A 15,764-nucleotide genomic window follows, 5' to 3' on the forward strand; every position below is an offset into this window, starting at 1 on the left:
TGAGATCAGCTCAATTGGTTTGAAGCTTACCTTGTCCTCAGTGGTTAGGGAAACACTATAAGTCTCTAACTTTACAAGAATAACTCTCTCTCTCTAAGAAAAGAGCAATATTATCTGTCCAGCCTGCTGTTTTTAATGCCTTATTAATTCTTTCTTTCTTTTTATTTATTTATTTATTTATTTATTTATTTATTTATTTTTGGCAATACTGGGGTTCCTGGAAAACCTTCTACCTCCGGGCTACACTCCCAGACCTATTTTTTATACTTTTTTATTTGGAAACAGGGTCACCTAAGCCAGCGCGGCTGGCTTCGAACCTGCGTGATCCTCCTGTCTCCGCCTCCCAAGAGCAGGGATTACAAGCGTGCACCACCACGGCTGGCTTGCCTTATTATTTCTACTCATTCCATCAACCTCCATTCAAAAAGATGAACATATTACTTAGAAGAGAAGTTCTTTATAGGATTTAGTGCAGTGTGCTTGAAAGGATGTTTGTACTACCACAGCACCTTGGCGATCTCAATGTTTGCCAGTGTGCTAGGTGTGAGCTCCAACCTAGAGATTTTAGAGACATGCAGTCTTTGTCAGATGTCAATCATTGAGGTTGATAATTTTCCACGTTTTTTCCACCTTACCCTCATCCGAGCCTTTACCACCTGCCTTTCTCATATGGAGTTTGGGTGCCATTCAGAGTTGTCAAAGGAGATTGCTAGCATACTTATGAGTTTGTAGACACTAAAATGCTTTGACAGATTCAAGTGTTGTAAAGTAGCCATTGAGTTAAATTTTGTTGTTTCATGTATTACACATCTTTCAGAGGGTCTGAATCCTTAGTGGGCTCTGAGCACATCAACTACTAACCAGTATAAACTTCAGAAACCTCACCATTAAATACACACATGGTGATCTCCTCCTCCTCCTCTTCTACTTCTTCCTTCTTTCTCCTTTTCTTTCCTTCTTTCTCTTTCTCAATTTCCTTTTCTCCTTCTTTCTTTCTTTCTTCTTTCTTTCTTTCTTTCATGTGGTACTAGAAATTGAACTCAGAAGTATTCTGCTCCTGAGACCTATTTTATTTTTTATTTTGAAACAAGGTCTCCCTTAGTTGCTGAGGGCCTCACTAAGTTTCTGAGACTGGCCTTGAATCTTTGATCCTCCTGTCCCAGCTTCCCAAGTACTGGGATTATAGGCATGTACCACCACACCTGGCTGATATTATTCTTGGATCTAAAACCACTCTCTTCAGAATGGTAGCCACTGTCTCTGGGCAGATATTTGTATTCAAAATTAAAGTTAAATAAAATCATAAATCAGTTTCCAAGTTGCACTGCCTACATTCTCAGGGCTCGGTGGCCACGACTGTCTCATGGCTGCTATGTTGGAAAGCTCAGAGACAAATATTTCCATCACTCTACAGTGCCAAAGATGGCATGGCAGGAGCTAGTGGTTGGTGGTATGTATGTGTCTGTCCTGAATAGCCCCAGCCATCTTTCACCTCTCCTTGTATGTTTCCACCCACCCTGCCATGTCATGCCCTGAGTGCATTGTCGTCTATGGCCAGCTATTTCTTAGTATAGTTGCCAGGCATCTCCGTGCCTACACTCTGCCTGTGACACACACTGGCCACCCACCTTGGCCAAGCTAGTTGACCTTCCTTGGCCTCAGTATCCTCATCTAAAATGAGGACCAAAGCTAATCTCTTTGTGAGCATTATGGAGAAAATGCATGTGAATTACCTATCTTCGCACATGGCAACTTCTTAGAACTATGTATTTTGTTGTCATATTTATTTTATTTGTAGTATTGTGGATTGAACCCAGGGGTGTTCTACCTCTGAGCTACACCCCAGCCCTATTTTATTTTTTAAATTTTTAACCAGGGTCTCACTAAGTTGTGGAGTGCCTCACTAAGTTGCTGAGGCAGGCCATGAACCTGCTATCCTCTTGTGTCAGCCTCCCAAGTACTGAGATTACAAATGTGCACCACCACACCTGCTATTACTATTGCTATTATTGTTGATATTATTATTAAAAAATTAATCTAGTTTCTGTGGTTGGCAAACCTAAGGATGCTGACAGTGCTTCCCAGGTCCCATCACTGTATGCATTTTGAAATGTGAGCAGACAGAGGACAGGCAGAAGGTACAAATGACCATTGACCAGCTTTGCATGATAAGAAACTCTTCTCTGATAGTGTAAACTTGCTGTGTAGTAATTTCAGTTAACACTGATGGACCATTTACTGTATACTGAGAATTTATAAGCTGTCACTGTGGAAAAGGCCTATGAGAGGCCCCTTAACTGATATAAAGAGGAATTGCTACCCTTGAGGTACCTGTATTCTAATACCAGAGACTAAAGAATAAATTGTTCTGTTACTGATGTACAAATCACTGTGTTAGAAATGCAGCCAGTGGAATGTACAGCAGGGCTGTGATAGTCACTCACAAAGCCAAAAAGATAAGTGGGGAGGAAAGGCTGTATCCAGCAGGGTGTAGGGAAGCCCCATGGAGGGAAATGATAGTCAATTTAGGAGGGGAAGGATAATATGACATTTCACCTGGTGTGGTGGGGCTGGATGCTTCTTCCGCAAAGGGTGAGGCTTGGGAATGGGAGACATAAAAGCAGATCCTGCTGGAACAGGAGTTTGCACAGGTTGTTGGGAGAGGAGGTCTGGAAGGAAAGGCAGGGTTACCTTAAGAATGGTCCCATTGCTGGCTCAGGTGTTGACTAATTGAATACGCAGCAGGGAGCCATGGAAGGTTGTAAACTTTCTGCTTGGTTCCACTGGCGCTTTCAAAGAGAAGAATGCATTCCTTTGGTGGGGGAGGGAAGGGAGGATGCAGGGCTGTGTTTGATCTTACACAGTAACTGAATTCAGCAAATGGCATTTCTTCGGCAGAGAAAAGAACAAAGCTAAGTACACAGGGTGCTCCCCAGGTGTGCGGCTGTGTGCAGGCATGCACCCTGCCATTTTTCATTCAATCAGGGCCCCTCTCTGATGGGGCACCAGCCTCCGGGAGGCCCAAGAGCAGATGGTGGCGGTTGAGTGGAGTACAATAGCAGAGGGAAACCTTTGGGCTGCTGCTTTTATAAAACTAGGAAGTGGAGTTTTAATGGAATCTTTTTCGATCTTCACTTACCCTTGTTTTATTGTGTCACCAGATGCCGTTGTGAGCTTTTCAACTTTAGTATCATGTTAGTACAACGACTTGATCCTGAGACGCACACACACAGCAGCTACATTTTTAAGCCACATGGTATCTGCGTCATCCCACAACATAAAGCTAAAGACTTATGGTTTATTTCTCATCATTGACTTGAGTCTTCTCAGTGGATGGCTAAACAGGAAACAGCAAATTAAATCAGGAAACACACGAAAAATAACCCTTTTCTTCCTAAGGTTTCTCATAAGCTGTGGAATTAACCAAACCCAGCAGAGCAATAGAACTTCCAGAATATAACCACAGCCTCATTTTCCACTTTTTCACAAACATATCAAAGTCAGTCACTACGCATGAGAAGGAGAGAGGAGGGGAGAGGGAATGGGGTGGGAATTGTGAAAGGGCTCAATGAGTGATGTGTGCATGTATGCCGCTACCATCTTGTACCCCATTAAGGTGTAGGACTACAAGGCACTAATAAAAAAAGTGTATCAATTTAGCCAGGCATAATGGTGCATACCTGTAATCCCAGTACTTGGAACGCTGCTATAGGAGAATCACATGGGTTTGAGTCCAGTCTCCACAACTTAGTAAGACCCTGTTTCAAAATAAAAAATAAAGTTTGGCTGGGGGTATAACCAGAGATAGAATGCTACTGGGTTCAGCCTCTAGTGCCATTAATTAATTAATTTTTTATATTTTAATGTTTTGAGTTAAATTACTTTCTGTGACTGCCCCCCAAAAAAATCCATTCTCAATAATCTCAAAAATAATAAAATACCTAGCAGTAAATTTAACCTATATAATGAAAGTCATAAAACATTAAAGAAAGAAATTGAAAAAACTGAAGAAGATCTTAAAAGATAGAAAGATCTCCCATGCTCTTGGACAGGCAGAATAAATATTATAAAAATGGCCATTCTACCAAAAGCAATCTATAGATTCAATGCAATCTCTATCAAAATACCAATGTTATTATTTACAGAGCTAGAAAAATCACTCCTAATTTTCATATGATAAAACAAAAGACCCAGGGTAGACAAAGCAAGTCTTAGCAATAAAAACTACGCAGGAGGCACCATAATAGAAACTTTTCTAATTTGATGGATTCTACTGAATAATTCTTGCTGTTATTTCCCTGGCTTTAGGAGTCCTATTGAGGAAGTATCTGCCTTCACCTATTATGTTGAATTGTTGCCCTAAAAAGAGAGCTTTTAAAGCTTACAATCAAGGTAACATGCCATATCCTCTTCACCTAAGTGCTGTCTGTTTTTCTAGGATTTGGCCCTGGAAGAGGCTGTTCTGGAGGAGTTGACCCAGAAGGTGGCCCAAGAACATAAAGCCCACAGGTGAGGCAGGTGGAAGGCAAGGGGCAGCCCTACCAGCAGGTATCCATTGTCCCTGGAGCCAGGGGGTCTTGCTTTCTTCCTTCTTTTCTTTCTTCTCTTCCTTCATTTTGGTCTTCATTCTCTCTCTTTTTCTTCTGTCTTCTCACAGACATTTCTCCCTTTGAACTTCATCACAGTCTGTTGCCACATCTGGGCAGCCTGTTGAGCCCCAGCATGGATAGGAAGGTGAAGGACAGGAGAGAAGATGGGGAGGCTTTAACTCAAGGAAGCAGCAAGGAGCCCTTTTGGATGATTAGACAACAAGTATCTTCCATTCAACCCTAGAACCTGTGCTGTCTCATATCTTGGCCAAGTAGCTAATATTATCCTCAAGGAAACCATAGTAAACCTTTTTTTTTTTTTTTTTTTTTTTTTTACGGGTCTGGAGATGGAACCCAGGGGCATTTGACCTCTGAGCTATACCCCCTGCCCTATTTTTTATTCTTTATTTTGAAACAGGGCCTCCCGAAGTTGCAGAGGGCCTCACTGAATAGCTGAGGCTGTCTGCAAACTGCGATCCTCAAGTCTCAGCCTCCTGAATGCTTGGGATTACAAGTGTGCGCCACCACGCCTGGCCACAGTAAACCTTTTAAAATTTTTCTTCCTTTATTTTTAAAATAGTGGAAACTTTTCTAAGTTTAGGGGGAAAGTTGTTGGTTTTTTTTTTTTTTTTCCATTTTAAAGCAGGGAACATTATTTACAGGGATGTCTAGAATAATTAATTAGGTTTCTTTTTCGGTACCAGGGATGAAACCCAGGGGCATTGTATTTTCAAGCTACACCCCCAGGCCTATTTCTTCTACTCCTCCTCCTCCTCCTCCTCCTCCTCCTCCTCCTCCTCCTCCTCCTCTTCCTCCTCTTCTCCTCCTCCTTCTCCTCCTCCTCCTCCTCCTCCTCCTCCTCCTCCTCCTCCTCCTCTTCTTCTTCTCCTTCTCCTCCTCCTCCTCCTCCTCCTCCTCCTCCTCCTCCTCCTCCTCTTCCTCCTTCTCCTTCACCTCCTCCTCCTTCTCCTCCTTCACCTCCTCCTCCTCCTCCTTCCTCCTCCTTCATCCTCCTCTTCCTCCTCCTCTTCTTCTTTTCATTATTATTATTGTTATTATTATTATTATTATTATTATTATTTTTATTATTATTATTTTGGTGGTACTGGGCTTCCTGGAAGCCTTTTTACCTCCGGGATACACTCCCAGACCTATTTTATACTTTTTTATTTTTGGAAACAGGGTCTCTTAAGCCCCCGTGGCTGGCTTCGAACCTACGTGATCCTCCTGTCTCCACCTCTCAAGAGCAGGGATTACAAGTGTGCACCACCACACCTGGCTTATTCTTTATTTTGAAACAGAGTCTCACTGAGTTGCAAAGGGCCTCCTCACTAAGTAGTAGCTAAGGCTGGCCGTGAACCAAGATCCTCCTGTTTCAGCCTCTGGAATGCTGGAATTACAAACCTGCGCCACCATGCCCAGTTTGAGCTGTGGTTCTTAATACACTGCCTCCTTCTTTTGTTCCCTATGGAGTAAAAGGCTCTCCAGGGAGTATGTTAATAAATAACTTGGTAATTCACGGTGTCCTCTCAGTTGGTTGATGAGTGCTCTTCCCAGAAACTAGAGCTCAGTTACAGCTCTGGAATTTGACATCAGGAAGGTAGGAACTTCCACCGCTTTTGTGGCCCTTGACCATTTCCTCCTTTAATGATTGTAGTGGAATCCTGCCAGCAGAAGCTGAGCTAATGTACATCAATGAAGTGGAACGTTTGGATGGATTCGGACAGGAAATATTCCCTGTGAAGGTAATGCACTGCTCCCCATTCTTCTCACTTAGGCCTTCCCCAAGCCATGCTGGCTTTTGGAAAAGCAGCAGTGATGGCAGTGAGCCAGACTGACTCTTCCTTCCTACTGCTACATGGCATTAGTTGGCAGATCCACTTTACATTCAGAAAAGGCGAACACAGTTTCTTAGCTGGGAGATCTTCAAGTTTTCCTTGGTCTTCAGCAGAATACCTCATTCTTGGGACCCCGTCTAGTGAGTATCATCTACCATCTGATCTGGCACAATGAAGATCCCAAGGCTTCATATCACCTCTCAACAGGCCAAGTAGCTACTGTCATTGGTACATGGACAGACTCTAGCCAGTAATTTTCTTCCCCATGCCTCTTCTTTCTCTTCTTTTAATGGGCATGGGGAATCATTGAGAGATAGAATGAAACACTTCCTATATGCCTTGTATTTTATTTCTCCAGCTCTGTAGAGCTTTCCACCATGGATTTCCAGCCCCTTTGGTGTCGTGTGCAAACTCTACCTAGGAAACCATTAGAGCACATTTATGTCCTTTGCAACAAGTCCTCTGCCCAGAATGGGTGTGGTTAGGGGGTCATGGTCCATGGTCACTTATAGAGCTCAGCCCATAATCCAGACTCATTTTCTTCTCTCTGCTGACTGACTTAAAAAAAAAAAGTTTTATCAGAGACCTAAAGAAACTGGTACATTGCAGCAATTTGGGAGATGCTTGCAATTTTAGCACAAACATTTCACTCCAGACAGGCTCCATTGGCTGCTTTATAAGTGTTCTGTTCCCCCTCTGTTGCACATTTGCAATTTGCCTTAATGAGAACTGCCCATGTGCATCAAGTAGAATCGAGCGGGGTGGCCGCAGCTTGTGAAAAGGGCTAAATGACTCTCTTTTAGATTTGTTTAATTTTCTTTCACTTCTCTCATGGCTACCCTTCGTAGGGCTGTAATCCATTTTCCTTGCAATAATGCCTTACGAAGCCATCTGCATCCCACTTATATTTCAACAACCCATATATAGTCATGATATTTGAGGTCATTGAAACATCAGTAAACTTTTCTCCATTGCTAGAGGACTGACTACTTCTCCTTGCCTGGAAGGCCAGGGGTTTCGTGAGTGCGGTCATTTGGGTCATTTGTTTGTTTTGGGTAATTCTAAACTGTGGGAAGAAGGGGTAGTTGTGGTACTGTTGGAATCTACTGTGCTGGGTTCTGATGCCCTTTCTAGTCAGTTCTTTAATAGGACTGACAGGAATATTCTGCCTTCCTCTGACTCATTGTCAGATGAGTGTAACTTAGCCATGCTGTGGGAATTCTCCCCATGTGTCTGCCCATGACCGAGGTGGCCACCTACAGACCATCTGATGCCTGTTGACCCAAGAATAGTGGATGGGAACAGCAGGACCAGTGGGGGTGGTGATACGCTCAGCCCTGAAACAAGTTTGCAGAAGCAAACAGGAAAGGTACAAGAAAAGAAAGTGAGGAACGCTACAGGTTAGTACAGGTCCTTAGAACCCAAATAAGGAAAAAGCACTCCATACTACATCCTGAAAAGAAGACTTTCTCTTAGTGTGGCTTATCCACATGTGGTTCCTAAAAAATGTTCAAGGTTGAGAGAGTGGCAGCCCACTTCCTGCCAGGTCTGTCTCTGTGGCTGCTGCCTGAGTGGCTCCTGCATGGTCACAGCACACGGATGGACATGGAGAGGGTGCTTCCAGAGTGGTTAAGGGCGAGTCTGGAGCTTCTGCTTTGTTCAGTTGGATGCAGAGCTCTTATGTCTTGACAGTACAGCGCCCCCAGCATCTTGGATAAAGTCTTACTTTGGGCATCTCTTCTGTGCCTTTTAACCACTCCACCCTGGTAACTGTTCTTCCCGTATCCAGACTCCAGTATGGACCGACTGACAAAGTGCCACAGAATTATTTCTGCATCTCCTTCCATCTCCACTGCTCTGATTTTTCTTGCACAGGTTTTTCTGTGCTACAACTTACCTTCCAATTCCTTATCATTACCAAGACAGTTGTCTTCCTTCTTCCTCAGTTCTTTCTCTCATACTGTTTCTGCTTTTGCCACCAGTAGTGTCTTGCCCACTCTACCCCTGCGAGTGACTCCCATACAAGTGTGAACTTTGGTGGGTGCGTGAAGTGAGATGAGGCCATGAGAAGGATCCCCATCTTCTTTGGGCCATAATAGGATCAATTATCTGGGAAATGCAGTAGTCCTTCTCTTCCACCTTTGTTCTACTTGTACATGACCCCCTTCTTGCTCCTGCCAGTGAAAACAGGAGACTTAGTGACAGTTTGTCTACTAGATGTTGAGCCTTGCCCCTGCTTTGCTTCTGTGCTTTCAGAACCCCAACAGCCACGTCCTAGTCTCCTATGCAAGAGACTAGTAGCACCTGACTTAGACCAAGAGACCAGCTTGGAGATAAAGACGTCTGGGGTCCCATCATGTATATATGTCATGTTTTCCTTACCCACTCATTCACTGATTGGCACTTGGCTTGATTCCCCATGTCTTGGCTATTATGCTGCAGTGAATATGGGTCATAACAAGTTTGGGGTTGTTTTATCTTTTGCAGGACAATCATGGAAACGGTATGCACCTGGGCATTTTCTTTATGGGGATTTTTGTGAGGAACAGAATTGGAAGACAAGCAGTAATACACAGGTAATATCATTTATCTCCCCTTTACTTTTTCTGGGTGATGAGGTTCTCCAGACCTACATTGGCTACTAAGCTATCCAAATGAGCTAAGAGCTGGACTGTGGATCAGAGTGGAACTTTTTAAAGCTTGGCTCAGATCATCCTTCTGTGGGATTAAAGCAGAAATGGAGAGATTCATTCCCCTGTTACCAGAGGCCTGATTGGGGAAGGGAAAAACCTTCTTCCCACCTGATTCTCTAAGATGCATTGTTGAACCTCACTGGGTCAAAAAAGTAGAACTAAGTTTGCATATGGTTAGAACCAGCTCTGCAGTTGGGCCCTGCTAGTTACCTGCGTTGGGATTCTCCATGACCTGCCATTAGATGAAAACTACCTCTTTGCCATTGTCCTCCACCCTCTGCCTAACTGCACAAGCTAAAAGGGTCCACACTAATTTTTATATTAACAAGATTATTTGTAAAAACATATCTTAAAAAGCAGTCAATTAGCCAGTCATGGTAGTGCATGCCTCTAATCCTAGTACTTGGAAGGGTGAGACAGTAGGAATGCAGGTTCAAGGACAGGCTCAGCAAGTAGTGAGTTGTTCATCAACCTAGAGAGACCTTGTTTGAAACTAAAAATAAAATAGGGTTGAGGTAGAATGCCCCAGGCTTCAATCCCCAGAAACACACACACACACACACACACACACACACACACACACACACACAGCAATCAGTTTATTATAATAAACGACTGGTCCTTTTTTTTGTGTGTGTGTGGTACTGGGGATAGAACCCAGGGGCATTCTATCTCTGAGCTACACTCCCAGTCCTATTTTTTACTCTTTATTTTTGAAACTCTCACTGAGTTGAAAAGGCCCTCACTAAGTAGTAGCTGAGGCTGTCTGTAAACCACAACCTCCTGTTTCAGCCTCCCAAATGCTGGGATTATAAGTGTGTGCCACCACGCCTGGCATGACTGGTCCTTTTAAAACTTATTATTTTGCCGGGCGTGGTGGGGCACGCTTGTAATCCCTGTGCTTGGGAGGCTGAGATAGGAGGATCACACAGGTTCAAAGCCAGCCTCAGCTACTTAGTGAGACTCTCAGCTACTTAGTGAGACCCTGTTTCCAAATAAAATATAAAATGGATCTGGGAGTATAACCCGGAGGTAGAAAGCCTCTGGGTTCCACCCCCAGTACCACCCAAAAAAAAAAAAAAAACCAAAACTTATTATTTTGACATCTTAATGCTCTTTTCCACTCAACAGAAGTAAAGTTCAGTGTGGAGATACAGCAATGTCTCTCTGTCCCATTACACATGCATGAGCTTGCTTCGTGTATTGGTGCCTATAGACTCCATCATAGCTTGCTCTTATTTACTCAGTGATAAGGTCCATTATTTACTGGAAGAGCAGCTTTCCTATGTGTGGATCTGATAGGCAAAACTATGCATCTGAGGTAGATTTTTTTTTGTGTGTGGTACTATGGAGATCGAACCCAGGCCCAGGGGCATTCTACCTCTGAAGTACACCTCCAGCCCTATTTTTTTATTCTTTATTTTGAAACAGGGTCTCACTAAGTTGTGAAGGGTCTCACTAAGTAGCTGAGGCTAGCAGCAAACCTGTAATTATCTTGTCTCAGCCTCCCAAGTACTGGGATTACAAGCATGCACCACCATGCTTGGCATTATGGTAGATATATTTTTTAAATTTTATTGGTGCATTATATTCATACATCATATGGGGGTAAAAAACTTGTGTGGACATACATTACCCATTTAGCCCCTACCCAATTCCCACCCTATTCCCTCCCCATCCCTCCTTCCCTTGCTTGGCTTAGTGGTTGACTTTGATATGTTTAAGTACATTGTGTGTTTTGGTAGATTATTAAAGATAGCTTTCGCAGGCAGAGCACACACACCACCTTTACCTTCTCAAAATGAATCTTGGCCAGTCATGTACTCTCTGGTCCAGCAGTTAAGGCAGATCATTTTGCGATAGTTTTCCAACCAAAATCTTTGTGATTGGCTTTTATATCCATAAGTCCCCATCCTGCTGTTACTTCTGAGTTTTTTTTAATCCGTTTTGAATAGAGACATTATTGTAGCTAGAATGGGGAGAGAGATCTTCAGGGCTTAGAATTCATAAATGTTTTGACTCTTGGACATATTCAGACTCAACTCCATATACGTGCAACAAATGTAAGTTAAATGAGTAAAATACATTAATACGTGGGATGATATAACCATAAATTTTTATGCCCACTTAAAGCTATCTAGGCATTTTGTCTCACAAGTTCTCCCAAGTTAAATTGATGCTTGAAGTTTCTCTTTGAGCCTACAAAAAGGAAATAGATACATGTTGAACAATAGGTATTTAGGTGAAAAAGAAGAACATAGCAATATGAACATGTGATAGCCAGGTGTGGTGCCACAGCCCTGTAATCCCAGTACTTAGGAGGCTGAGACAGGATTATAGGTTCGAGACCAGCCTCAACAACTTGGCAAGGCCCTCAGCAACATAGTGAGATTCTGTTTCAAAATAAAAAGTGCTCTGGGTGTAGCTTGGGGGTAGAATGCCCCTGGGTTCAATTCCCGGTACTAGAAAACAAAATAAAACCAAAAGGAACTGTGATGAGCAGGAATCATTCACAGGTTTTGCTCAGTTTCCTTCAGAATGTTTCAGATTTTTTTTCCACTTATCCTGAAACTTCTACAAGATGGAATTTACTGTGATGACAGTGTCACATTTGTCATGCTACTAGGTGAAGCCATGGTAGGGCAAGAAGTATCTCCAGAATTGATTTGAAAGTATGGAGCCAGAGGAAACCTGATAGCATTTGTCGCTCAAGTCTCCTGCTGAGGAGACATAGCCTGGAGTCCATGTAACTGTAATCTGGTAGAAATGTAAGTCAGGCAGCAAACTATGCTTAGCATATGTAGAGTATTACCTCAGCACATGTGTTAAACATAGTTGGTGCTGGTGTTAGGGAAAGATGACTGGGAGAACATCTGGAAAACCCAGGGAAAGAACATATCCATCTCTGACCAACCCAGTGAATGACTGAGTCAGGGACTCATTTGTGTCTAAGCTGCCTCTACTCTAAAGTAGGAGCAGAAATAGCTACCTTGTCTATCTTAGTGTGTACCCTGTGTAGGCCAGAGGCAATATTATTATTTTGCTTCTTCTTCTTCTTCTTCTTCTTCTTCTTCTTCTTCTTCTTCTTCTTCTTCTTCTTCTTCTTCTTCTTCTTCTTCTTCTCCTTCTCCTCCTCCTCCTCCTCCTCCTCCTCCTCCTCCTCCTCCTCCATCATCATCATCTTTGGCAGTGCTGGGACTGGCAGAGCTTGATGCATGTTAGACAAGCTCTACCACTGAGCTACACCCAACTCTCCACTTTTCATCCTTGCAGCAAACATTTGTTGAGTGGTCTAGGTAAGGTTCTTGACTCAGTGCTCAGAAGAAGCAGAATCCCTACAGAGGAATGGACCCTGTGGTTTTTAGTCTGGTCTGCGTAGAGATGTAGTTACAGAAATAAAAAATTGTAACCCAATGTGTTGACAGAGAACTCCTGCAGGTTCTTCTTTTTGCATGTGGATGGTAGGGAATGAGGAAGGACTTTCTAGAGAAAGTAATGCCATAGTTAAGACTTAAAGGTGTTAACCAAGCAGGGAATGGTGGAAGTGTAACCAGCAGACACGTGCACAATTGAGTGAGAAGGCAGTGGGTAGGGAATTGAGTGAAAGTAGGCAGTAGTAAACCATGGTTAGGAATTGCTCCAAGTCTAATAGAAAGCAGCGTCTTATCTTCCTTTGCCTGGTGCTTATTTCAGTGTATCTCATTTTAGAAAAGGTTTTCATGACCACAGATCTGGAAATTCTCTGTGTGCACACATATATCCATGTTTAGATCACAGACACTTAGGCGCATTAGATAGTAGACACATCTGTCTCTAAGCATTTTTTTTTTTTTGTAGATGGCATAATCAATCTGTTGTGCACAACACAATCTATGTGAATTCTTCAGTCTGAATTCTTGGAAGGATACAACTTTTTAATATTATGCTCTTTCATTGTTAAAAAGCAGGGGTCATAAGCAATCCTTTGTACATTTAAAATCATGGGAGGGACGCCAGGCGTCGTGGCACATGCTTGTAATCCCCACACTTGGGAGGCGGAAACAGGAGGATCGCACAGGTTTGAAGCCAGCCGCGCTGGCTTAAGAGACCCTGTTTCCAAATAAAATATAAAAATAGGTCTGGGAGTATAGCCTGGAGGCGAAAGGGTTCCATCCCAAGTACCACCCCCCCAAAAAAAAATCATGGGAGGGCAATATAATCCCTTGCAAATATTCCTCATAGCTAGTCACCATGTAAATAAATACATATTGCATTTTTCTTAATTTCCTCCTTTGAGAGAAGGAACACTTATTTTTTTTAGATAGTTAATGATAACTTGTCAAATGCAATTTGATCGTTGCAGAGAACTCTTGTATGCTGGAACCTAAATGTGTTGGTTGTTCTGTGGACCAACACAGTTGCATTTCTTTTGACTCAGGTGGAATGATATCGGGAACATCACTCACAACAAGTCGACTATACTAGTGGAGCTCATCAACAAGGAAGAAACTGCCCTCTTTCACACGGTAAGCAACACGGACAGTCGAAGGCAAGATCTGAAGAGGCACTTGCTGCTGACTTTTCAGTTCCTATGAGCCTTTCCTTGTTCTCCGTAACTTAGGAAAATAGATATTTTCTTGAGGACATACTTTCTAATACTTGCCCAATGCTATCACTGATCACTCAGGGTGGCGGTGGTGAATATTGTGCTCACGGTGCCAGGTTTCCAGGCTGACCATGGTCTCTGGGGTTTAGGTTTTTTCAGCTGCCTTCTTTGATGGATCACCTGAACATTTGAATTGCAGCCCTCATTGGGTACCCCTAACTCTGTCGCATTGCATATTCGTTTGCCGGCTGGCCTGGATTTTTATTCCCATCAGAGTCTCAAGTTCAATCTGATGTCACCTGAGTGACTGAGCTTCGATTGCAGACCTCCTTGGGAACCAGACTATTCATACCCCTCCCTGTCTCCAGTTTAATGATGTTTTGTGTTCATTCCATGCTTTAGCTTGATTCATTTATTTAATTTAAAAGACTCGATCCAGAATTAGGTAAGGACATGCCAGTTCCTCAGGATAGCCCTAAATACCTTGGACTTGAAGAATTCCTTAACAGCATTCTCTGCCATCGTTTGGTAGCTTTGTAGGCAAGGCTACCATGGAAATTCATCTGGTTGGCTTGATCGCTGGCCCAGCCTGTTACTTTGTACTTGAGATGAAGGGATGGAAGTTGTGTCCTAGCATAGAAGAATCCTAGTGAAGCATATATCTAATAAAATAGATATTTATTTTTTTCCACCTCTTCTTTTCTAAGGACGATATTGAAAATGCCAAGTATATTTCTCGGTTGTTTACTACACGGCACAAATTTTACAAGCAAAACAAGATCTGCACTGAGTAAGTAAACATTTGGTCCACCTCTCCCTAGGTGGGTCTGCCAGGTTAAATGCATGCACTTTGGGAGGCTGTGGATCACTTATTCCATTTGCTCTTTCCCCTTGATCCTTGTGGAAGCCAAAGAAGTAGGCTACAGCCGGGCAGGAGTGAAAGAACTTTAATGATGAAGACTGTGTAGTGTAGTCCATATGCCTAGAGAGAAAACGATTCACAAATTGACTCTGAACGCTTGCCTGCCCAGATGGGTTGGCCACATTAGTGCCTCCCAAGCCTCGGCTCTGAGTTCGGAGGAGCCGAACAATTCCCAATTTGCTAGGGTGCCCTTCACGTCAGATGTGGAGCATGTTCAGAAGTGGGTAGCGGCGCAATGAGCCAACTTGAAAGAGAAGACGCTGCTGTCATCCTCAGCCCATTCCGCTCACACAGTTGGCTAACCCTGCGTGCGCTCCTGGGTCACGTCACCTGAGTGCAAATGAGAGGCCAGGGTAATTAGAGGAAGATGTGGAAGGCACTCGGCATTGCCGCACACCTGTGTGTCTTTTTTTTAATTTAATTTGGAAATAAAGATGATAAAAGGGAGTCTGATGAGGGCACTTCCATGGGGCCTGACCTCGGAGATGGCGTGCGGGGCTTGCCTGATTGTCGTCTTTACCTTGGTTGCCTTCAAAAGACGTTCCTCGGCAGAGTCCATTCGCAGTTTGGTCACCCAAGGTGTTTAATTTTGGTTCAAAGAGCGTCAGGGATGTAAATGCAAGAGACGAGCTGCTTTTCCACTCTCATGGTGGGCACATCCAAGAGTGGTTGGATGCTGCCCAGCTGCAGTTGCTGCTGGAGGATGCGGCTGCTTTAGAGCTGGAGCCCCAGGTCAAGGCCAACTTTTTTCTCTGTGCAATGGAGGCGCTTTCAAACTCGGCAAGGCAATTGGTCACTGCTGGGATCTAAAAACATGTCTGATAGTCTTAGACCTACCAGCAAAGTTGGCAAGGGTAAATCAGAAGGACTGATCAGGGAGTTGCAAATTAGGCCGTGGTATCTCTCTCCTGGACACATTGGCACACAGGTCTCCCACACCATTCTTTTGAGCAGATGCCTTGGTCACTCTGTAGTTCTTTGCTATTGCCTTTGACCTGTCGGGGTGTCCGGGACATTAACGAGGATTCAGTAGTTGATATCTGTAGGGTAAATAAAAATAAATAAATGTTTTTTTTTTCCTGATTCGGAGGATGGATTTTTATATGACAAGTGGATATTGCTGTCGTCTTCTAGTTT

General features: G+C 43.3%; 1 protein-coding gene across 1 annotated transcript in view; it reads left to right on the top strand.

Annotated features, from left to right (window-relative positions):
- PTPN14 (protein tyrosine phosphatase non-receptor type 14) overlaps positions 1-15,764 on the top strand; it is a gene marked incomplete at both ends in the record, with an annotated part of 116,843 nt that overhangs the window by 65,230 nt on the left and 35,849 nt on the right. The window contains 5 exons of the mRNA XM_080699263.1: positions 4,439-4,509; positions 6,247-6,334; positions 8,915-9,003; positions 13,538-13,625; positions 14,413-14,495. Of these exons, the coding sequence (XP_080555389.1) occupies positions 4,439-4,509; positions 6,247-6,334; positions 8,915-9,003; positions 13,538-13,625; positions 14,413-14,495 (419 nt within the window). The remainder of the gene's footprint in view (positions 1-4,438; positions 4,510-6,246; positions 6,335-8,914; positions 9,004-13,537; positions 13,626-14,412; positions 14,496-15,764) is intronic.

Source organism: Muscardinus avellanarius (genome assembly GCF_963383645.1).
Source record: "Muscardinus avellanarius genome assembly, chromosome: 7".
Classification (NCBI taxonomy): domain Eukaryota; kingdom Metazoa; phylum Chordata; class Mammalia; order Rodentia; family Gliridae; genus Muscardinus; species Muscardinus avellanarius.